This window comes from Euleptes europaea, chromosome 2 (genome assembly GCF_029931775.1).
Source record: "Euleptes europaea isolate rEulEur1 chromosome 2, rEulEur1.hap1, whole genome shotgun sequence".
Lineage (NCBI taxonomy): Eukaryota > Metazoa > Chordata > Lepidosauria > Squamata > Sphaerodactylidae > Euleptes > Euleptes europaea.
In genome coordinates, this window is record NC_079313.1 from 9,241,295 (window position 1) to 9,266,167 (window position 24,873).

Here is a 24,873-nt window from a genome sequence, read left to right on the forward strand (position 1 = left end):
CTGTAGTCTACATGGATTATTGTGGCTACCATCTTGCTTTTTCTGCATTGTCTTCTACCTTTGCAATTCCACTTTTTGCATTGTTTATTACCATAGACAGTTGGTGGTTTGCATTGTTCTATAATTTTGTAATCCCGGCCCTATGGCATTGTTCGTCGTCTGGTTCCACTGTTTTATAACCTGTAATCTGCCTTGAGTTTCCAGCAAGAAAAGCAAGCAATCATTAAAGTCAACACATAAATGCTGGAGCTGGCCTACACTACAGGGCTGTTGCTAGGACTGAAGCAAGCGAATGTGTGTGAACTGCTTTAAGCGCTCTAAAGCGAAACGGAGGCTGCAGGCCGTGGGAGGCAGCCTGCGGTAGCTATGCACACCTGCCTGGCAGGAAACCCAATTGTACAGTGGAGCTTGCTTCCAAGTAAATGTGTCGGCAGGGGTCCCCAACCTTTTTGAGCCCGCGGGCATGTTTGCAATTCTGACACGGCGTGGTGGGCGCAGTAACAAAATGGCTGCCACAAAATGGCTGCCACAGGAGGTGGAGCCAGCCACAAAATAATCACCACAACTTAACACACAGTGAAGATCCTTGTGTTGTGATGGCAGCTGCTGCAAAAACAACATTTTAAAAAATCTGCACATTCAATCAAATCTCAAATAGTCAGAATCCTTGCTCGGCAAAAGCCCTACCTGGCCCCGCCCACTTCCTAAAAACAGCGGGCGCCAGAAAATGTGTCCACCGGCACCATGGCTCTTATGGCAGAATTGCCAGCCTCCAGGTACTAGCTGGAGATCTCCTGCTATTACAACTGATCTCCAGCCGATAGAGATCAGTTCCCCTGGAGAAAAATGGCCACTTTGGCAATTGGACTCTATGGCATTGAAGTCCCTCCCCTCCCCAAACCCCGCCCTCCTCAGGCTCCTCCCCCAAAGCCTCCCACCAGTGGCAAAGAGGGACCTGGCAACCCTGTCTTATGAGCACCACGCTGGGGACCCCTGATGTAGAGGACTCTGGCCTTTCTCTACATGTTTACTTGGAAGTAAATCTCCCCACTGAGTTCAAGGGGACTTTCACTCAGGGAGGGAAGAGGCTGCGGGTCCCCTTGACAGTTCATTACTATCCCTTCAGTGCGAACAGTGCTGGAGGAGTATTATTATTAGCATTATTAATCATTGGTATAACATACCATTTGTCTTCTGCAATTTATTCCGAATACATTTTTTATAATTACATGTTTTCCTGATGCCCCATTCGCACCCAGGACCCTACCAACCATCACTGGTTATTAATAATGGGCAAATGATGCAGTGCACATTGAGGGTTTTATTTATATCATTAGTCTTCATAATGGCAACCACGCTATATCGTGTGCATTGATGATTCTATCATAAGCTTCATTATTAACTTTTACGACGATTGATCAATCAAATAGTAATGACGATGACAAAATCATCAGTCTGCGTGTCAAAAGGGCAGTTAATATTAATAAATGCCACGGATGATTCCATCCATATTGTTATTATTATTAATAATAGCAAATATGTCATGGTATTGTTGGGGCCTTGTTACCAGTTATTCATTTCTAACTAGCCCTTAATAACTGTTGATGCTTTGATTTGCATTATTATTAATCTGAGTCATAGTTAGCCAGGATGGTTACCCCGCCAAGCACTTGTAATGTTCCCTGAACAGGGTTGCCAAGTCCCCTTTGCCACTGGTGGGAGGTTTTGGGGGCGGATCCTGAAGAGGGCGTGGTTTGGGGAGGGAAGGGACCTCAATGCCATAGAGTCCAATTGCCAAAGCGGCCATTTTCTCCAGGGGAATGGATCTATATCAGCTGGAGATCAGTTGTAATAGCAGGAGATCACCAGCTAGTACCTGGAGGTTGGCAACCCTGCCCCTGAATAAATTCACCCTCATGCCCTCTGCTGTTTGGTTGTTTATTTCCCTTCCTCCAAGAAGCTGGGGTGTGTGTGCTGGTTTTCCCCTTTCATTTTGTGTGTGTGTGAGTGTTAAGTGCTGTCAAGTCGCTTCCAACTCAGGGCAACCCTATGAATCAACGCCCTCCAAAATGCCCTATCCTTAACAGCCTTGCTCAGGTCTTGCAAACTGAGGGCCGTGGCTTCCTTTATACAAGTCAATCCATCCCTTGTTGGGTCTTCCTCTTTTCCTACTGCCTTCAACTTTTCCTAGCATGATTGTCTTTTCCAGTGACCCTTGTCTTCTCATAATGTGACCAAAGTATGACAGCCTCAGTTTAGTCATTCAGGCCTGATTGGATCTATATTCTGATGTCCATATTACAAGGAGGCCAGATTAAAATATCTCCAGCCAGTGTTAATTGGGCTTCTTGATTAATCTGATGCGGCTAAACTGGAATATCTGTTGTCTGATAGAAACCACTGGGTATCCAGACAAGTGGCCAAATTCTGTCTAGGGATATGCAAGACATGGGGGAAACGCTATCAAAGCTGATGCAGAGCTTTAAACCCATTTGACTAGCTCAAATGTTCATGCAGCAGTTTTTGTCGTTGTATTGAATTATTGTTGTTTCAATGATGTTTTAACGTTGTAATACTGGTCAAGGACCGCAATAAATTATAACGAATGAATGATCTATAGTCATTTTATTTAGTGTTTTATTAATAAACACTGCATGTGTTTCAATGCATTTTCTTTAAAAGAAATTGCTTTACCAGTTCATTTTTTGTGTCCAGCTCACTTTCCAGATCTGTATAGCTCTGTTTTTGTTGCATTTTTTTTGTTTTTATTTTAAAGATCTGTTCAGGTCATCTTGCTGCTGTAGCGGTTTAAGCAGACTGGCCTGCTTGTTTTTAAGGTCTTCCCTTTCATGTTTCCCCCCCCCCCCAAGTCCCTTTCTAGATTTTCTGTCTCTTCTGCAAAATAAAGAAAACCAGCAATACATTTGTTTAGCATCTTAGGCTTTTTAAAGGGTGTTTGTCTATGTAGACATGATTAGCATTAAAATAATCAGGGGCACCGGAAAGATCAGCAAAATTTGATTTTTTGCAGCTTTGTGGGAGAATGTGACAGGGTAGTCTTGCCAACTCTGGGTTTGGAAAGGGAGATTTGTGGAATTGGGCTTGCGGAGGGAGCTCAGCAAAGGTGTGAAGCCATAAAATCCACCCTCTGAAACTGCCATTTTCTCCAGGGGTCCTGATCTCTGTGGTCTGGAATTTGCCTGTAATTCGGGAGATCTCCAGGCCTCACCTGGAGTTTGGCTTCCCATAGAATCCACCCTCTGAAATTGCCATTTTCTCCAGGGGACCTGATCTCTGTGATCTGGACATCGCCTGTAATTCCAGGAAATCTCCAGGCCTCACCTGGTGGTTGGCTTCCCCACAAAAAAGGACCGCAGTTGGCTTTAGGGTTGCCAACCTCCTGGTGGGACCTGGAAATCTCCTGGAATTACAACTGATCTTGACAGCAGGTATCAGTTCCCCTGGAGAAAATGGTTGCTTTGGGTGGTGTGCTCTATGGCCATTCATTTATTGAATACAGTCAATGACCAGCATAACAACTGCAATAATACACTACAATTGTGTGTGTGTAAAGTGCCGTCAAGTCGCAGCCGACACACACACTACAATTACCCCAACATTTATTGGGCAGTCTCTTGTGCAACAGCGATCTCCGTATTCTGATGGCAATGTAAGTTCTTATCTTCGAGCAGAAAATTTGCCACTGAAGTGCTAGAGTACTCATAAAAGAGCTAGAGTACTCATAAAACCTGGCCAGCAAAGGTAGAATGGGGCAATTCCCTGTGAAATTCACAATTCAACATGTGCAATTGACTCGGTCTCCTTAGCACTCCATGGGGCCAGTGTTGAAAATCTTTTGCTGAGCAGGGCCGAAGAGAATGTCCTCTACATTATACCCTGTCCCGGTCCCTCCCTAGGCTCCACCCCCAAATCTCCAGGAATTTCCCCCTGGAGTTGGCAACCCTAGTTGGCTTCTCGGGGCAGGGACCGCCTTTTTAACTGTATCCATCATGTTTCCATGCCTGCTCCTCCGGAAACATGATGGATACAAGTAGGAGACAAGGCCCCACGCTCTCTTAAGGCACGGGAGGTTTTGCCTTGGGTTTGCCACTCCCTAGATGCGCATTTTCCCCATCCGAATTCTCCAAACTCTGCATAGGGGGGGGGGGTTATTTTTGGCCACTTATGCATGGGAGGTTTTGCCTTGGATTTGCCACTCTTTGAATGCACATTTCCCCCATCCAAACGGTCAAAACTCAACCATAGGCCCCCAGTTTGGAGAATTTGGACGGGGAAATACGTGCATCTAAAAAAAGCAGCAACTCCAAGCCCAAACCTCCCGCGCATAAATGGCCTTTTTGAGTTTTGAGATGGGGAAAGCTGGGCATGTAGAGAGCGGCAAATGCAAGGCAAAAAAACCCCGTGCGTAAATGGCCAGGTGGGTCCCCGGCGGGGGAGAGAGGGCGAGAAGAAGGGAGGGCGCGCTTCGGCGGAGAGTCTCCCCGTCGCGCCCCTGCCGGCTCTGCGCCCCGCTCTCCGCCGGGGAACTGCGCGACGCTCCCTGGAGCCGGGCCCCGCCCTGCCCCCCCCCTCCGGCCGGGCCCTGATTCAGAGGTTAGGAATTTGCATCTGATTGCTATTTGTCACCGTCTGATTTGTCTGTGCGGCCCCGGAGCACGCCTTGGGCAGGAGGCGGGGGCCGGGCCAGCCAGCCAGCCAGCCAAGGGAAGGGGGAACTTGGCCCGGGCAGGAGCCAGGCCGGGGAGGTTGCCTGGCCAAGCCAGCAAGGGAAAAAGGGAAGGCAGGGGAAAGCCGGCCAGCCAGCCAGGACAGGAACTCAGGAAGGAGCCGGTGGGATCAGCTGCTCAGATCCACCGGGTTGGGGTGCTGGTGGGGGGGCGGAAGGCAAAGGAGGGACGGGGGAGGTTCCCCTCCCCTCCGGAAAAACAAAACTATGCAAGGTAAGCACCTTTCCTGATTATTTCCTTTCCAACTAAAAAACATTGCAAATGCATTTTTTTTAAAAACCCCACACCACCACTTAGATCTGTTTGCCAATGTAAGGTTGTGCATTTCCGAAGCGCGGATCTTTTTAAATGGGGTGGGGGGGGGTCGTCGGGTGGGGAGGCTGAATTGCTATGGGGAGGCTGAATTGCCAATGTAAGGTTGTGCATTTCCGAAGCGCGGATCTTTTTAAATGGGGTGGGAGGGGGTCGTCGGGTGGGGAGGCTTAATTGCGATGGACAGGGGTGCCTTTCCCACCCATTCCGCCTCTGGCAAGGGGGCTTGGTTGTGGCTTGTTTATTGACACCGACCCCCCCCCTTTGAATATGCAACTTTGAAAAAAAATACAAGGTTAAATATCTGGGGATGGAGTTGGAGGGGTGGGGGGAGGGGACCGAGAATCTCAATGTCTCTCTCTAGTAAAACTGGAGAATCCACCGGTTTAAGAGTGCAAAATTCCCACCCACCACCCTCCGCCGATTTAGGCCTGGGAAGTTGGCGAAGAAATTAATTTCTCGCAATCTCTGTAGGATCGCATGCAGAACTTTGAAAATTTAGAATGGGGTTTAATTTTTTGCCTGGCGCAGCTTTTTTGTTTGTTGGCAAAACAACTCGGGGTGGTTCTCTTCCGCCCATGCGCTGCCTGGCTGACCTTTTTCCTCTTGGTGAAGCTGTGTTAACTGGGTGTGTGTGTGGGGTGGGGTGGGGGGAAAACACTGGATTGTTCCAATAGATCATTTTACACACACACCCCATTGATCTGAAAACATTCCAGCTGCCACTAAATATAATGGGCACCCCCCCCCCCATGCTTATTCTCACCCCGGAACTATCTTTACCTTCTGCCCCTCTCCTTAAATTTCAGAATGAGCTGCCCAAATCTAGAAATACCACCTCTATAAAAATAGCACACCATTAAATCAGCCTGCCCCATACTTCCGGTAGTTGAAACGCACTCTTTATTTTCTGAATTAGCCTGTCGGCACGCTTCTAGAGCGCAGAGTGAATGAATGTAGGCATTATCTGGTTTTTGCGGGTGTGCCGTTTCATGGGAAGGAGGCCCGATCAGCAACTCGTACAGAGGTGCACAGGGTAACTTCTTCTGATGAGATGTAGCACTGCTGCATTGGGTGAAAAGGACTGTTTGCACCTGATGGGGTGTGTGTGCGGTTTGGAGGGACCATGGGGCCAGAACAGCAACTCTTACAGAGACTCTGTGTATGGCTCCTCCAGTGTGCTGCTGTTCTGATTTAGCTTACTCCTTGCGGTGTGTGGCTTGGTAGCAGTTTGGGAGCAGATGTCTTTTGCTAGCCTGGTTCTTGAATGCAGCCATTTCCTCCCCCACCCCCACCCGTCATTTTATTGATTCGTTATAAAAAGATCATTTGCAAATAAAATCATTATAGATAGGCTGAGGGATGGTTTATCTTGAATTCCAACCCCTTGTAGGCCTAATTTTTTCCAAGCTCCTTTTATACCAAGCGGAGATGATCGTTCAGATTCGTCCCATGATGTCAACCGCTCCTCTGGTCGAGATGGGAGGGTGAATCAGCTCTCTGCTCCTGGTGACCCCCCATCTCGCCCCCCCCCCAAAGCTGTGGAAAATTGAACCAGTGCTTCTCTTCCTGGCCACGCCCCTTCATCTGCATAGCCACCAGAGGCGGACGCCATGTTGAAAACTGGCTTTTCTGTCCAAGTCAATAGGCCTTTGGCGCCATGATATCTGGAAATGGAAGACATTTGGGTTGGATCTCACAGGTCTATTCCTGCATCCTTGCACCCGAGTAAAGCGCCATTAGGAGGGGAATGGGTCGGGAGCAGTGCTCATGGAGCACTTTTCAGGAGAGAAATTCATCACAGAGCACCAATTTTCACCTAGCACCTATATACTAAACCAAATGACAGTAGTATTTTTCTTTCCAGTCTCTTCACGGAGCACTGGGAGACGTTTCGCGGAGCACCAAGTGCTCCACGGAGCCCAGTTTGGGAACCGCTGGTCGGGAGGATCCAACCCTGAATCTTTATTAGAGGTGACGGCTTATTTGTTTGGAAGAGGAAAAGTAACATGGTGTCCTCCACTCCCATATGGCGCATGCCTCCCACATAATTCATAACCGCCATAATTTATGGCAGAAATCTGCCATAGACACCATGTTTGAAAAGTAGAGACCTGAGAAAAAGCATGACCCTGCTCTAGCCAACCTCACTCTTTCACTCCTAAAAACGTTGTGGCGTGTACCTTTGGGACCTCTCTGGTCCCGACTTCAGAACATTCGCTTCCTTACATCCTAAGAAGTAAATTGTTTCCTTTCAGGTGTTTGGTGTTTTGCATTTTTATCACCACCTGTTCCTCTTTACCATATATTCAAATTATTTGTAATTTGCCAATCAAATAGGCCTCGGGGTCAGGCAAAAGCGCTCTGCCAGTAACCAGTATCTGCCAAGATCCAGGGAGCACACTATGCGCATGTGGGGCGTGTGCCTCGAACTGTGCCCAGGCCAGCTTAAGAAGGTGGGGAGATCACAACCCCCCCATCTTTTCTGTACCTCCAGCTGTACTTCAAAAAACAAGCATGCGCTTGGCGAGTCTCTGCCCTGAGGCGTTTACAATCCTCAGTTTACAATAAAAGCTTAAACAAAACCCCTATTAATAGAGATGGCAACCCTCTCTCTTAAAAAAAACAAAACATTTTATTGTTTTATAGGAAAGGGTACAGAAGGAAAGAGGGATAAGGGGAAAATAGGAATGTCAGGCATACAAATATAGGTCAGTCAGACTACATTGCCCTGCGTTTCTTCATTATAATCAAATATTTATTCTAATTATAAAGTAATGAAAGAATATTTGAGCTAGTGTGTAATCTAAAAATGATCACCTTATAAAGTTATTAGACATATCAACTATCTCTGTTATATCTCTATCAAAGTTATTTATGTTTATATCTCTACATTCAAATTTGTTATCTAGGCACGGAAATTAGGTTAGATATCATTACCATCAATTAATCTCTACTTTCCTATTCTACTTTTTGTTGGTATTAAACCTCAACATGTTTGTAAAATAATTTCCACAAAAATGCCCTCTCTCAGACCGGCTCTGTGGCCTGCACCGCCCCTGTGGGAAGCTCATGTGCAGTCCTGCACGCCCCTTTTGGCGAGCATCATGTGCTCAAGCCATGCGCCGTGTGGGCCTCGCCACGGAGAGGGCAGACGCCACCGTGCTTGTTTAAATAGCTGGGCTTTGTTGTAGGCCTTCACGTTTCCCCCCCTTCCTTCCGAAAAGCAGGATGGCTTCTCGCCTTCCCCCACGGCGGTTGCTTTGAAAGTTTTGAGCGTCCCTTTCCCTCAGGGCCTGACATCTGGTGGCACCGCAAAAACCGGTCATTTTGCCTTTGGGGAGCTTGCGAGGGGCCCCTGTAAAATTCTGCCCTCTGCCGCCTACAAGTTCATTAAAGAATTAACGCAAAGAGCTTAGGAGAGATTCCCTTCTCGGATGCCGGCACAGCGGCCCCTCTTCACCCCCCACCCTTAAACCAGTAAATTGACAGTTGTAATAATCTTGTCTGTATCTACCAGGCTTGGGGGGTATCACTGGGGGAAGAGAAGACTCTCTCGGACGCCCTGGAGATCTTCTTTTCTGGTGGGAAAGAGTTATAAAAATAGGGGAATTCCACAGGCTTCTGATGTTTAGTTTCTGGAACGGGCCCTCTGTGCATGCCCCAACGGCACATTGTTTGTTCACCTGTGTTGAAAATGTGTTCCTTTTAGAGTAGCAAAGAAGGTACAAAAGCGAAGGTTAGCAGGGTAAGAAGATCTATATTAAGTACCAAGTCTTATTAATGTTTTATTAAATATCCTGGAAAGTACTGAACGTTAAGTATGAGTACAGTTCGGCAAGCAGTGGGAATAATAATAAAGGAGTTAAGCTGAATTTTGATTAAACAAATGATTAGTAAGATTTTAGCAAAAAATATAAAATATACTCCCTGAAAGATGGCACATATTGTATGTTTGTGAATGGATGTTTGTTTGTATGTTTGTTTGTATGTTATTTGAAAATTTGAATAAAAATTTGTTTAAAAAAGGAAAATGTGTTCCTTAGGCCCGCCAAGGTGAGGGCATCTTGAGTTGGTGTTTGAGGTGGGTATGCGGACACTCGGGTATCTATTCCATGAACAAATGCAGCTTTATGTTTTTGGTGGTAAATCCAGATTTGAGTGCGGACACCTGGTTTCCCATGCCTGATTTAATGTGGTTTATGCTCTGGTGCTTGTATTATGGAAGATTTATTACGCCCGTGTGGGGTTTTCTGTTAAAAATGTGCTTGTTGGGGGGGGGGGATTCTAAGCCTTGTGTCTTTATCATGGCAGAGCAGAGTACGAAAGCTAGGCCCAGGCTGTAAAATGGCGCGATCCCACAATTTTTTAAAAATTAAAATATTTATATCCCACTCTTCAATTAAAACCGGAATTTTCGGTAGCTAATGCAAAATAAAAAATCTCCCAGTTTACAATTGCAGTCTCCTCTTTGCGCAGCCCGAAGTTCTGGCTTTGGGGACGTGGTCAGCGTACACCGTTTTGGGCGGCTTCACCGACGCAAATCCTCCCCGGGGTTTTCCTCCCTTCTCTGCGGGAGGCAGCCAACGGTAGAGATGCCCTGGTGGAAGGAAGGCTTGTGATTGGTTCGCGCGCCCTCTGATGTTAGAAGGTTCTGACCTGGGGGGGATTCCGTGGCAGTTGCAGAAGGATTTGGGATTCAGGGGCCGGTGAGTAAACGTGGGCTGATGGGCAGCTGCCGACAACGGTGGAGGTGGATTGAGTTGCAGAATAAGACGATTATATCGCGGTCGTCCTTCTGCTTTGTGGATGGGCCGGAGATGGTGGTGTTCGGCCTGGTGGTTTGTAGGGCTGGGCAGCCCAAGCAGCGTGGATGAAGTTGCACGTTAGGTGTGTGGCCATGCTGATCCCCGCAGGTCATTTGGTGTGGGGAGGTTAGGAACCCCAAAAGAACCCTCCTGGATCCAAGGTATGTCAGGCTCAGCAGCCTGTTTCCAGCAGTGTCCAGCATATTTTTGTGAAGCTCCTCCCCCAGGTAGGGATGCCAGCTTCCAGGTGGGACCTGGGGATCCCCCGTGATTCCAGCTCATCTCCAGACTATAGAGATCACTTCCCCTGGAGAAAATTGATTCTTTGGCAACCCTACTCCCAGGGCATGGAGGTAGCAGCCTTCCACGCATGGTTTGTTCCCCATATTTTGTTATTCAGGGACTGACTTCCTGTGGGCGTGGAGTAGGGTTGCCAGGCCCCTTTGCCAACGGCGGGAGGTTTTGGGGGCAGAGCCTGAGGAGGGCAGGGTTTGGGGCGGGGAGGGACTTCAATGCCATAGAGTCCAATGGCCAAAGCAGCCATTTTCTCCAGGTAAACCGATCTCCATCGTCTGGAGATGAGTTGTAATAGCAGGAGATCTCCAGCTACTACCTGGGGATTGGCAGCCCTACAGTGGAGGCACCATTCGGCTGTTACGCGGCTGGTCAAATCTGCCTAATTCGCTTTTAAAATTGCAGAAGTTGAATCGCTGTGACTGGTCAGCCGCTGAGCCCGTCTTCTTAGCCCCTCTGATTGGAAAGCGGACTCCCCTCTCCCACAATCCTGGAGGGCCGTCTTGGTTCCATTAACTGCAGATGCCAAAGGCCGGGCTTGGGACTTTAGGCATTTTGTTATAGTTCAAAGTTTCCTGCTCAATCTTTGAGGCTTCTGGGGAAGAGTTGAACCGAGGTTTCCCCAATCATGTCCTCGAGATGACCGAGAAAGGAATCGGGGTGCTATGTGTGTGGAAATGCAAGAAATGAAGTCACTGGAACCCCGTGCCTCATGAGGCTTCACTTTCCCAGCTCACCTGAACATTTGTCGCGCCTTTATTCCTATTATTCCAGAAGGCAGTTGTTGTTGTTTTCGTTTCCACAATTTTGTGTGTTTAATTGCTAATGTTGTCCTTTAATTAATAATGATAAATTAACAGTAATGACTGCTATTATGGGCTCCTGAGAAGACTTCTTAAAAAAAAAACAGTTTTAACTTTGCTGCCAGTTACTCTTTTTTAGGTGGTAGTTGTCAGATGGGCTATGCGTGCGTTTAGTGCCGTCAAGTCGCTTCCGACTCATGGCGACCCTATGAATCAATGTCCTCCAAAACGTCCGATCCTTAACAGCCTTGATCAGATCTTGCAAATTGAGGGCTGTGGCTTCCTTTATAGAGTCCATCCATCTCTTGTTGGGTCTTCCTCTTTTCCTGCTGCCTTCCACTTTTCCTATCATGATTGTCTTTTCCAGTGACTCTTTTCTCGTAACGTGACCAAAGTACGACAGCCTCTGTTTTGTCATTTTAGCTTCTGGGGGTCAGTTCAGGCTTGATTTGATCTAGAACCCACTGATTTGTTTTTTGGGCAGTCCACGGTATCTGTAACACTCTCCTCCAACGCCACGTTTCAAAGGAATCTACTAGATGTGCTATGGTGTGGTCTTAAACCATTTTTCAGACTGGCATGGCGGTTGCATTTCAGTGACGGAAGCAACGGCGAATATCATGAATCCTACACATACAGCTTAGGGTTGCACAATTTATTTCGTTTGTGACTTTTTACCCCTGCCCCTGACCGCTTTCTCGGCGTTTCCTGTCTGACGTAGCACCAGCTTGCTGTTTTTAAAAATGCCATTGTTTTAGTTGGGCATTTAGATTTGAAGCACTGTGTGTGTTTTAGGGTACCTTTGTTTCGCTTTTAAGTAATGTTGCATGGTACGGGCTGATGCGGGCTTTCTGGAAAAATACACATTGGGGATTCCCCCCCCCCAATTGCCTTAAAGAGTGTGATCTGATTTAGTATATTTTTAATTAACGTTTGTAAACAAAATTTAAACAGTACCCCGCATTAATAACGTCTTGTGTCCTAATAGCAACAAATACTTGAACTGAAATAGTTCATTAGGAAATAATGAATCAAATGTAGTTTGAATAGTATATTCTAACAAATTTAAAGCTTTATGTGGAGATTATTTTCATTGGGATGATACCTGTAAAAATTTAAAGACAATACAGCACGTACTTCCTTTACATCAGGGGTATCGAATTCAATTGTTACGAGGGCTGGATATGATATAAATGTCACTAGGGCTGGATATGATATAAAAGTACCCTGCATTAATAATGTCCTTGTGTCCTAATAGCAACAAATACTTGAACTGAAATAGTTCATTAGGAAATAATGAATTAAATGTAGTTTGAATCGTATATTCAAACAAATGTAAAGCTTTATCTGGAGATTATTTTTATTGGGATGATACCTGTAAAAAATTAAAGATAATATAGCACGTACTTCCTTTACATCAGGGGTGTCGAGGGCCGGATATGACATAAATGCCACTTGGTTGGGCCGGGCCATGCCTCGCCAGCCCAGATCGAGAGTGGGGTGTGTGTGTGTGGCTGGCTTGTGGGCCTATAAGAGCTTTCAAGGTGCCGGATCCGGCCCGTGGGCCTTATGTTTGACACCCCTGCTTTACATAGTTTAAGTTTAGAGAGGCCCTCTTAGGCAGGGGTCATATTTCAGTGGCCGAGCATCTGCTTGGCACACGAAGGTTTTAGGTTCAGTCCACGGCATCACCAGTTTAAAAGGCTCAGGTAGTGAAAGACCTGTTAAGAGCCCCGTGGAGCAGAGTGGTAAGCTGCAGTATTGCAGTCCAAGCTCTGCTCATGACCTGAGTTCGATCCCAACGGAAGTCGGTTTCAGGTAGCCGCCTCAAGGTTGACTCAGCCTTCCATTCTTCCGAGGTCGGTAAAATGAGTCCCCAGCTTGCTGGGGGTAAAGGGAAGACGACTGGGGAAAGCACTGGCAAACCACCCCATAAACAAAGTCTGCCTCGTAAACGTCGGGATGTGACGTCACCCCATGGGTCAGGAATGACCCGGTGCTTGCACAGGGGACCTTTACCTTTTAGTGAAAGACCTCTGGCTGAGACCCTGGAGAGCTGATTGTCTGAGTAGACAATCCTGACTTTGATAGACCAAGGGTCTGACTCGGTATAAGTCAGCTTCATGCGTTCACTGAAAACTGATGGCACTTTAGCAGTGCCATCGAGGGCAGAGTAAAGGCCGGTCTCAGCCTGTGGAAATTAATGGGCTTTGTGTGGGCTAGCTCGGCCTAGGATTGTGCTGTCCTTATTGGACACCCGTAGAGCTGTGCCTGCGATTCCATAGAAGTGGCTGTCCCCCGCTGTGTTTCATCAGATTTAACTCTTCCCAATGCCTCAGTTTGACTGTCTCTCTTTCGAGCATCACTTGCATGACTTCCTAGTTCCTTATCAGGTTGGGGATTATGATGTCCTTTTTACCATATGAGAGGAGGCCTAGAACTCAGACATTTTAGCTTCAGTTTTGATTTCACTTGCACTTCGAATCAGCTTGATTTTTTTGGGGAAGTGGATTAGTGTATGTGGTTGTATTTCTCTCCCCTCTACGAATCAGTAAAACGTGCATGCTCTCCACACAGTTCCTTGGGAATAATCACCACCGTGGTGTGGTGGTTAAGAGCGGTGGACTCTAATCTGGTGAACCGGGTTTTTATTCCCCTGGCTGCTAATCCGAGCTCCTTTTCCCGTGAATGAAAATGGCGCATCGCCCCAAACGGTGACCGGGCATGCCAAAACCACCTTTCCTTTGTGGCCATGGCTTTTGCTCTTTCCTTCCTGGCAAAAAGCTGAAAAGCCTCTTTCTCCACCCCAATAAAATGTGGGTCTTCCCCTTTTCTCATCCTTCACAACTTCCGCTTCCTCTTTTTTTCTTTTGGTCTGGAGTGTGCGGCGTGTGTATGCCAGTTCAGGAGGAACCCAGCTCGCTGCCCTTACAACTTTCCGCCCACCTTCTGTTAGCGCACTCCTAACCTAGCTGGCTTCTGACCGTTTTTGCTTCTGCGGGGCTCTCCGTTCAAACTGTGTCCCCCTACTACCACCCTTACGCTTTCCTTGCTCAAGATTGTCTCCTTCTGTTGGCCAGCGTGGTGTAGTGGTTAAGAGCGGTGGTTTGGAGCAGTGGACTCTGATCTGGAAAGCAGGGTTTGATTCCCCCACTCCTCCACATGAGCGGGGGACGCTAATCTGATGAACCGGGTTGGTTTCCCCACTCCTACACTTGAAGCCAGCTGGGTGACCTTGGGCCAGTCACGCTCTCTCAGCCCCACCTACCTGACAGGGTGCCTGTTGTGGGGAGGGGAAGGGAAGGTGATTGTATGCCCATTTGATTCTCCCTTAAGAGGTAGAGAAAGTCGACATATAAAAACCAACTCTTCTTCTTCCTGCCTGAGCGACTTCTTTGGTCTTTGTACAGCTCCTGGCACTCTGGGAAAGAGAAGTCAGTTGTGGACCTCACCTCTCTAACACACTGTTGTCTTTTGGGGGGTCTGTTTGGACAGGGTTTTCACTGACGCCTAGATGAAGACGTGGGAAATCGGCATCCAGCTGGCCACCGGGGCACCCGCGAACGGGAGAAACGGGAAGGCGCGAGGGCTCGATCGGGCTGCGGCTTTGGTGCAGCATTGTGGAAAGCAGCGCTCTGGATGTGCCCACTGAGGGAATTTGAACCTGGCTGCTTCTGGAAGTGATGCCATCAGTGGAACTTTAATTTTGGAGAAATTTGACTTTATTCGCCCTCAGGTTCTTGGCGCTGCCCCACCAGTGCCTGAATGGCCTCCTGCCCAAGCTGATGCACCAGTTCCGCCCAAGGATTATCCCGCACTCGTAAGACGTTGCTGCTCTCGACGTCCTCCCCCTCCCTGGGACCGCTGGGGCGAGGGGGCCCCCCGCCATCCACCCCCACGGCGTTGCACCCCACCGAGAGCTGTCCCCCGGGGCCTCCCTCGGGACGCCTAGGCCCCTCCCCTTCGGAGCATTGCTCCGCCCCCACTGCCCCGCCCGTGGCCTCTGCCAGGGTGCCGCCCCCTGCTGGCAGAGCCATGAAGCTGCAGGCGGTGATGGAAAACCTGCAGCGCCAGCAGCGGGCCCGGCTGCAGCAGGAGATGGAAGCCCGCCAGCAGCAGCAGCAGGACCAGCTGCGGACTGCTTTTCCGGTACCGGGTCAGGGCCCCGCTCAGCCAGCCTCAGGGGCCGTAGCCCGAGGCCCCGGCCAGGAGCCTCCGCCTTTGGAGGAGGCGGGGGAGCTGGAGAGCGTTCGGATCCAGCGGGCGCAGATGGCGGCTCTGGCAGCGATGCGGGCGGCCGCTGCCGGCCTCAGCCAGTCGTCCAGTCCGGTGGCTTCGGAGGAGAGCCGGTCCTCAGAAGAGGAGGAAGAGCGCGGGGAGGAAGACGAAGACGGGGAGTACCCGCGGGAAATGGGCTCTGAGGAAGAAGAGGAGGTGTAAGTATGAGCGGAAAGCTAACCGGGGGGCATCGCAGATGGGGGTGGCTGGGTGGGGGGGTCAGGCGTTGGGGAGGGAGCCCCTTCTGTCTCTGTGTTGCTCATCTTCCTGAGTGGGATCTCGACCACCCTGTCCTTAGATTGAATGCCAGCTCTGGCGATTTCCTCTAAAGGGTGCCCGTTGGTCCCTCCCCATACGTGCACCCGGGCAACTGTTGCCAGCTGCTGTGGCAGAAGAAAAAGGTTGGAATGTATGTATATATGTGTGTGTCTGTGTGTATGCATATGAATATATATATAATATATATGTATATTTGTGTGTGTGTGTGTGTGTGTGTGTGTGTGTGTATATATATATATATATATATATATAAATACATATATTATTTTATCCTTTTATAAGATCTTATTATCCTTTTATCAGATACTGTTAATCCTTTGGATTCAGATACTGAGAAAGTACATCAGATAGCAAAATAGCTAGCACATGTAATGGCCCTAAAGCTATCAAATAGCTCTGATACTGCAAGTTTATCCTGTATCACAAATGGATAATTTTTTTATTAATCGTGTTTATTCTAAAATTGTAAAATAGTTTATTTCTCTGTTTCTCTATACTATGAATGCTTAAGACTTTGTCAATGGGCAATGAAGGTTACTTGGACTGAGGGGAAAAATATATATTAAGAGAGATTATTTCAAACAATACGAGTATATTTAAGTACAATCAAAACAGAGCGGTTTTTGTGTGTTGTTCTTAAAAATAAAAAATGGAGGGGGGGAGAGGCCCTCTCCGGGCACTGTTCCTCCTTCGCTTTGAGGCAGCCCCTCCCCATGGTGTTGGGGTCAGGAGGCAATAAAATGGGAGCGCGGCTCCGAAACTGGTTTGGCTTGTTTTTGAGTGGGGGCCTCCGGGAGGGACCACTGATGTTCCTGGTCCACTTTTGAAATTTTCCAACCTGACGACGAAACAAAACAAGCAGAAAAGCAAACACCGGTAGAATATCCCCCCCCCCCCCGTTGTTCGTCCTCCCTCAGCCCCCGGAGAGGACTACACCCGCCTCTGAAGAAGGGAGCTTAATAATTTGATGTTGAATGTGAAAATACCAGTGCGGCCGGGAAGCGACTAGCCCTCAAGAAGCAGAGAGAAACAGTGCTGACCTGGTTGCTCGACAAGGCTGCCCTCTCAGGCAAGGCCCGGGAGATGGAATCTAGATGTGTTACTGCAGGGGTGTCGAACTCAATTGTTACGAGGGCCGGATGTGACATAAATGTCACTCGGTCGGCCAGGCCAGGCCTCTCGACAGCCCAGATCGAGAGTGGGGGCGGCTGCCTCGGCTGGATCACGGGCTGGATAAGAGCTCTCAAGGAGCTGGCCATGAGAGCCAGCGTGGTGGAGCGTTAAGAACGATGGTTTGGAGCGGTGGAATCTGGAGAACCGGGTTGGATTCTCCACTCCTCCACATGAGCGGCGGAGGCTGATCTGGAGAACCGGGTTTGATTCCCCACTCCTCCACATGAAGCCAGCTGGGTGACCTTAGGCTAGTCACAGCTCTCTTACAGCTCTCTCAGCCCCACCTGCCTCGCAGGGTGTCTGTTGTGGGGAGGGGAAGGGAAGGTGATTGGAAGCTGGTTTGATTCTCCCTTAAGTGGTAGAGAAAGTCAACATATAAAAAACAACTGCTGTTCTCCTCCTCCTCCTCCTCCTTTCCTTCTTGACAACCCTGTGTTACTGGCTCCATCTAGCTGAGACCTGTCTGGGATGTCAGGCAGGGTAAGGGGTCCTCAGGGGTTCCTCAGCAGGCTGATTGACCAGGATGGTGTTCCCGACCAGTAGGGAGCGGAAGAAACCTACTTGTGCAAGGGTTTATTTATTTATGTATTTACTTCATTAACACCCTGCCTTTCTCTCCATTGGGGGGGACCCAAGTGACTCGCGTTGTTTTCCCTTCCAAAGTTTTATCCTCACAACAGTCCTGAAAGGCAGGTGAGGCTGAGAGGGTACTACTGGCCCAAGGGTCAGCCAGTGAGCTTCTGTGGCAGGACAGGGATTCGAACATGGGTCTTCCAGATCCGAGTCTGGCATTCTAACCACTACACCATGCTGGTTTTGTTCAGAGATTGCAGTTGGGCAGTTGTCCCGTCTGCGTCTTGGGGTGTGGCCTAATTTCACCCTCTCCCATTGTTAACCCCCAGGAAGGGCAAGTGGGTGGACGTCGATTTTGAGGAAGACCTGGGAGAGGAGGAAGAGGAGGAGGAGGAGGAAGATGATTTCGAAGAGGATGAAGAAATGGTGGAGGAAGGACTCTGCTCCGGAGACGCAGCCCGCTCCAGCACAGGCGCCGTGCTTCTCCGAAAACAGCAGGCCCCGCAACAGTACCGGGGGGAGGCTACGCGGCTCACAGGGGCTCAGGAGCGGCTGGCTTCCGGGGCGGCCCACCCTGGCCACGCCCAGCTGCAGCCCCAAGCCCCGGATCACGGAGACTGGACTTACGAGGAACAGTTTAAGCAAGTAAGTGGCGGCCGGGCTCCTGTGGTTGCCAGTAGCGTTCCTCGGTGCAGGCTGCAGATCTCGCCCAGAGCATCTGCCTGCCATGTTTGGCGGCCATGTGGGGGCAGGGGGATGCCCGCCATGGGGATCTGTTGGTGACCCATGAGGTTGCCCTCTCACTAGGTTGTTTGTACTTGACGGAAATCTGCCTCCTGGAGTCATCCAAATCCTGCAACCGAGTTCCGCAACCTGTACTGACGTGTTGCAACAGGGGAAAGGGGGGCCATGGCTGAGTGGTAGAGCATTTCCCTTACCAGGTTCAATCCCAGGCATCTCCGGTTAAAAGGATCAGGTAGGAGGTGATGGGAAAGTCCTTCACCGGAGACCCTGGAGAGCTGCTGCCAGTCTGAGTCGACAGTACTGACCTCGATGGACCAAGGGTTTGGTTCAGTGTAAGGCCGCATCATGTGTATCCCTTTGTGCATGGCTTGTTGCGCAGCGTTCAGCAAGTTTTGCTTATAAGCCATTCTGTTTCGTGTAGTGATTATGCGTTTTATCCTGCTTGTCTTCTGTTGTGGAGCGCAAGCCAGTTCATGGGGGGGTGGGGGTGGCCTAGACAGGTGGAGTGTTCTAGGAGGTCGCCCATCCGGGCATTGGCTAGACTCAGCACTACTGATTCTCACATGTCCTCCAGCCTGGGACCCTGCTGGGATTTTGCATTGTGTGTGTGCCAGAAAGTGGCTTCCGTCTTTAGCAAGTGTTGCTCAGTATCTCCAGGATGGCACTTCAGAGGCAGGTGCCGCTTTCAGCGATGGCCTCCCTTGTGCCAAACAAAGGCATTCCAGTGTCAGGGTTTGCTTCAACTGTGAACCTGGGAGAAAGCCACCTCTGTCACCGTCTTTGCCAGAGGGGCACTTCTTAAACTAACAATTCTTTCTGTTTCCGTTTGGCCCGGTGCTTTCCTCCCTGTCTGGTGTGCACCTTTTGGGTGGAGCCGATGGGTTTTAGCAAAGGAGGAGGGTGAATGGTGCTTTGGTCATGCCGGAGGCGGGCTTCACGTGTTCCAGGACACCAGTACTCTGGTCCTGCAAAACAGGTTTCCCCTTCAAAATAATGCAGACATGGTCAGTCTCTCTCGTTTTCTCTCTCTCTCGTTCTCTCTCTCTCTCTCTCTCTCTCTCTCTCTCTCTCGTTCTTTCTCGTTCTGTCTCGTACATTCGTTCGTTCTCTCTCTCATTTGTTCTCTCGCTCATTCGTTCTCTCTTCTTTCATGCAATCTTTCTCTCTTCTCTCCCTCCCTTTATTTTCTTTTACGGCATTCTCCTAAGATGAGTATCTTCATCGGTGCGTGAGAGAGTCTAAAATCAACCCGGGTCCGAATTTTTCCATTCTGTAATTTGGCGGTGGCGGGGTGTATGAAGGAGCTTGCTGGGTTGGAAAGGTTTGGCCTTGGGCAAAACCAGCCAGAGTCCGCCGGGCCCTTCTGGAAGAGGCCGTAAAAGGGCAGCTGTTGGAACTACCTTTTTCCGGGGCTGCTGTCCACCCATTGCATGTGGGAGTTTTCCCTCCGCCACTTTTAATTTTGTGTGCCAGCACTGGGAGATGTGTGCGAACTCTGGGGAGTGTGCCATCTTAGGTGTGGGGGCTCCTTTAGATGAGAGAACAGGGGATGGGTTATGAGCAGAACTCTTATGTCTTTGTGTTATGGGCCAGTGAAGATTGTTTCTTTTTTTAGCACTGCAAAAAGCCGGCTTTTAATTTGAAAAGAGGCTCTGGGGTCTTGTGACTGAAATGCCCATGGAATAGTGGTGCAGGATGTTGGATACTGTTGCAAAAATTTGGGATTCTCGTGAGTGACTAAGGCCATTTGTTTCCGAGCGTCATGGCGCTCTTCCCTGCCCGAGCGAAGGGCAGAAGCGAACTGTTGAAACTCTTTTGATTTACTTTCTACCTGTTGGTTCTGGTCTGACCTTCTGGGGCAACAGGAAACAACTCGGCACCATCCTCTATATGAAACAAAATTCAAGTCAAGTAGCGCCTTAAAGGCCCAACAAAAAATTTCCGGGGTACAAGCTTTCAGATCTGGTGAAATGAGCTTCGACTCTCAAAAGCCGATACCCTGGAAAACTTTGGTGGTCTCTAAAGGTGCCTCTGGACTCGAATTTTGTTCCGCTACTGCAGACTAAAACTGCTACCCACCGGAAACAGCCCGGGAGTAGTGAGTGAAGAGATTCTTCCAGCTGCCGAGACCGAATAGTGTGTTCCCAGGTTTTAAAGAGCTTCTCCACCACTCCAACCACCATGGATGATATTGGGTGCAAAGGGTTTAATTTGTGTTTGGACCCTCCACCGCCGAATGCACGGAGAGCCGGTATGGTGGTTACAAGTGGTGGTTTGGAGTGGCGGACTCTGATCTGGAGAACCGGGTTGGATTCCCCCCTCCTCCACATGAGCGGTGGTGACTAATCTGGTGAACCAGGTTGGTTTCCCCACTCCTCTGCACGAAGCCAGCGGAGTGACCTTTGGCTAGTCACAGCTCTCGTAGATTTCTTTCAGCCCCACCTACCTCACAGGGTGTCTGCTGTGGGGAGAGGCAGGGAAGGAGATTGTAAGCCGGTTTGATCCTCCTTTTTTAAAAAAGGTAGAGAAAGTCGGCATATAAAAACCAACTCTTCTTCATTTCTTGTGTCTTCAGAATTCCTGTTTTGCCTGCAGTATTTTGCACCCCGGAACGCCAATCCGTTCTGTGCAGGATGCGCCGTTTCGGAACCGGTCCTCTCTTAGTGTAAGAGGAGGGGAAGACCCCCAAGTTTTTCTTCCGACCAATTAGTGCAAACTGACTTAAGGCAACCGATGGGGGAACAAAACCCTGGAGGGAGGAGGAGGCAGCGCTAATTTAACCCCCCACCCCATAGTCCTGTAAAACCTTTCCCCCTTCTTTCCGGCCAGCCCGCTGCCCTGTTTGATCAGGCCAGGGCCCTGGGTATTCATTCAGTCAAGAAAGCCTTAGAGCTAATAGAAGGAAACGGGTCTTTACAACCCCCCCTCCCCAGGGGCTGAGGCGCCTTTGATGTATGGGTTGTAAATACATTGGGAATTTGGGGGGGGGGGAACCACGGTGTGTGTTTTTTTGGCCCAGCAGCAGCAGATGGAATCCAGATGGAGGGGGGGAGATGACTCGATTGAGACAGGGTAGCCAAAATATTTGCGTACTGGAGGGGACGGGGATCTGGCTTCTCTTTTGTATTATTATTATTTTTTAAAAGTAAATTTTTATTTTCAAAACGACACGAAAAACATCCAACAGCTGCCTGCGGGCCATACTGTGGCCTTTATATCGTAACCCTGTGCGCCATCCGGAATTGGAATTATAATTTTAATCTGTTTAGGGCTGTTTTAATGTATGGTTCTATATGATTTTATCGTTTTTGTTACAGGTTTGTAGAGTGTGTGAACCGCTCTGAGCCCAGCTTGCTGGGGAAGAGCGGGTTATAAGACTGATAGAATAAATAAATAATACATAATAATCAGTACACACTGCAATACACACTGCACTTCACACCAAACACACAACAATACATTCACAATCTGCCATTTACATTTATCTGGGCGAATCAATATCTTTTTTTGCCTTCTGTCTTACTCTGAATTATCATTTATTATTATAAAATTATAATTGTGATTATTTTACAATCAGTACACACTATGCTTTGCACCAAACACACAACAATACATTCACTATCTGCCTTTTACATTTCTCTGGGCGAACCAGTATCTTTTTATGCCCTCTGTCTTACTCTGAATTATCATTCATTATTATAAAATTATGATTATATTATTTTATAATCAATACACACTGCAATACACACTAAACACACAACAATACATTCACAATCTGCCATTTACATTTCTCTGGGCGAATCAATTTCTTTTTTTGCCTCCTATCTTACTCTGAATTATTGTTCGTTATGATAATTATTATCATTATTATCGTTTTAGAAAAATGGCAGAGAAGCAATCATGAAGTTCTGTTTCGGTTGGAAATGTCTCCTTTTGCCGTTCCTCCTCGCTGGCGAGCTCTACACGCCGGTGGTTCCAGGGCTCACGGCGGGGGCGGCCGGGTGATGAAGAAGTCAGGCGGCGTCTCTGCCAAGGCCTCCGCCCGGGACAGCCCCGGTGGTAACTTGGCAAGCCCCGTCTGGTGTCTTCCTCTTCCGGAGCCCCGTCTTGTTTACATTCCAGCGCTCTCGTCTTTTTTTTCCCAGGCATCTCCTTGCCGTGGCCGTGGCCAATCAGCTGGCCTTGGAGAGCGTTCAAAAAAAGGGAAAGAAAGCCGGTCTCCTGGAGGGTGGCCAACAGCGCTGCCTGCCAGATACTTAACCGGGCAAACCGCTGGCTGGGATCCAAAGGTGACTACGTCGGGCCTCTCCCTCCCTCCCTGCCTCTCTCTCTCTCTGAGACATCTGGCGTTCCCCGAAGCAGGCGCACAGTGGAGGCTTCCCCGCCCCCAGTTGCAAGCTGTGTTGTGAACTGTGTGCAGCCGCGGAGAGTGTCCGAGGCACTGTCCCTTGTCCGTAGGCGTGGATGTCTGTTTCATGCCAGCTTGCAGCTCCGGGTCAGTTTGAACACAGCGAGAGACCTGGGGTGCCTCGAGATTGGCCCCCAGTCCCCCGCTTGTGCGCAAAGCGCTGGTTCTGCCAGCGTGCTGTAGTGGTTAGGAGCGGTGGACTTTAATCTGGACAACCAGGTTTGTTTCCCCACTCCTCCACATGAGCAGCGGACGCTAATCTAGAGAACCGTGTTGGACTCCCCACTCCTCCACATGAGCGGTGGACTCTGCTCTGGAGAACCGGGTTCGATTCCCCACTCCTCCACATGAGCGGCAGATTCTAATCTAGAGAACTGGGTTCGATTCCCCACTCCTCCACATGACAAGCTGACTCTAATCTGGAGAGCCGGGTTTGATTCCCCACTCCTCCACGTGACCTTGGGCTAGTCACAGCTCTCTCCCAGCTTTCTGAGTCCCACCTACCTCACAGGGTGTCTGTTGTGGGGAGGGGAAGGGAAGGCGATTGTAAGCCAGTTTGATTTTTCCGAAAGTCGACATATAAAAGCCAGCTCTTCTTCTTATTTAACTTTGTGGGGTTTAGCTGCCTGACTAGTCTTCTGTGGCTGCTATTATTACCACTATTACTCCTTGACTGAGAGCCATCTTGGTATTTTGTAGGGCATTTATTTGGTATTCATTTATATTAATATGGGTTTGATGATGATAGTTGCTGTTTTAATTCGAGTGTTATGCTGTCTGAAATGTTGTTATCTGCCCTGAGCCCAGCCTGGCTGGGAATGAGGGCGGCTTATAAATTTAAATAAATAAATGTTGTTGTTTTTTAAAAAGGATCCCGGAGTCCTTTTTGGAGGCTCCGTTGCGGCCAGCCAACCCCTTCCATAGAATCCTAGAGTTGGAAGGGTCCACCAGGGTCATCTAGTCTCCTGCACAATGCAGGAAATTTCAAACTACCTCCCCCACACACCCCCAGTGGACCCCTGCCCCATGCCCAGGAGATGGCCAAGATGCCCTCCCTCTCATGATCTGCCTACGGTCACAGAATCAGCATTGCTGACAGATGGACATCTAGCCTCTGTTTAAAAACCTCCAGGGAAGGAGAGCTTACCCAAGGAAGCCCGTTCCACTGAGCAACCGCTCTGTTAGAAAATTTTTCTTAATGTCTAGATGGAAACTCTTTTGATTGAATTTCAACCTGTTGGTTCTGGTCCGACCTTCTGGGGCAACAGAAAACAACTCGGCACCCTCCTCTATATGACAGCCCTTCAAGTACTTGAAGATGGTCATCATATCCCCTCTCAGTCTTCTCCTCTCCAGGCTAAACATACCCAGCTCCTTCCACCGTTCCTCATAGGACTTGGTCTCCAGACCCCTCACCATCTTTGTTGCCCTCCTCTGGACATGTTCCAGCTTGTCTAGGTCCTTCTTAAATTGCGGTGTGTGTTTCCCCCAAAGCACTGTGTGTTGTTGGTAGTCAGAGGCAGCTCTGCGGTGGAGAAATCTATTCCGCCCTCATGTTCTTGCCCCATTAGGACCGCATTGGGTTAAAAGACGCAGGCAGCTTCTCTCTCCCCCTTGCTTTGGAGGTTGAACGGCTCCATTCTCTTCATCCCAGAGAGGCTAAGGGTTGCCAGCTCCGATTTGGAAAATGCCTGGAAATTTGGGGGAACCTCAGCAGGGTATAACGCCGTAGAGTCTCACCTTCCAAAGCAAGTCCTTTTCTCCAGGGGAACTGATCTCTGTCCCCTGAAACCGATGGGTAGCGGTAGCAGATTCAGGATGTCCAGACGGCTGAATTTCTTCACCCGCAGGGAGAGGAAGCTGTGGAACTCCCTGCCACAAGGTGTGTTCATAGCCTCTGGCTGAGTTGGCTTGAAGAGAGGCCCAGGGGGAGGAAGAAAACAATCCCTGGAGGCTAGGTCTGTTGGTGGCTGTTAGCCATGTTCAGGGCATCAGGCCTCTGAATCTTATTTCCCACGGGGCCTTTGGAAGTAGCTTTTCTCGGCCAGAGAGCTGCTGCCGAAGTGGATGGAATTGGCCCAAGAACTCCACCCACCACGGATGGAGCATGGCCATGTTCTGATCCGGCCCAAAGCTGCTCCCACAGCATGGTGTAGCGGTTAAGAGCTGTGGTTTGAAGCGGTGGATTCTGATCTGGAGAACCGGGTCTGATTCCCCACTCCTCCACATGAGTGGCGGAGGCTAATCTGGTGGACTGGATTTGTTTCCCCACTCCCACATATGAAGCCAGCTGGGTGACCTTGGGCTAGTCACAGCTCTCTCAGCCCCACCTACCTCACAGGGTGTCTGTTGTGGGGAGGGGAAGGAAAGGCGATTGTAAGCCGGTTTGAGTCTCCCTTAAGTGGTAGAGAAAGTCGGCATATAAAAACCAGCTCTTCTTCTTCTTCTCCCCC

The 24,873-nt window shown here is 49.1% G+C and overlaps 1 protein-coding gene across 1 annotated transcript in view; it reads left to right on the forward strand.

Moving 5' to 3' along the window:
- Positions 1-14,891: 14,891 nt before the first annotated feature.
- The window catches only part of ARID3A (AT-rich interaction domain 3A), a 57,156-nt gene continuing 47,174 nt past the window's right edge, over positions 14,892-24,873 (forward strand). Inside the window, exons 1-2 of the mRNA XM_056845097.1 lie at positions 14,892-15,401; positions 17,598-17,913. Of these exons, the coding sequence (XP_056701075.1) occupies positions 15,001-15,401; positions 17,598-17,913 (717 nt within the window). The 5' untranslated portion in view covers positions 14,892-15,000. The remainder of the gene's footprint in view (positions 15,402-17,597; positions 17,914-24,873) is intronic.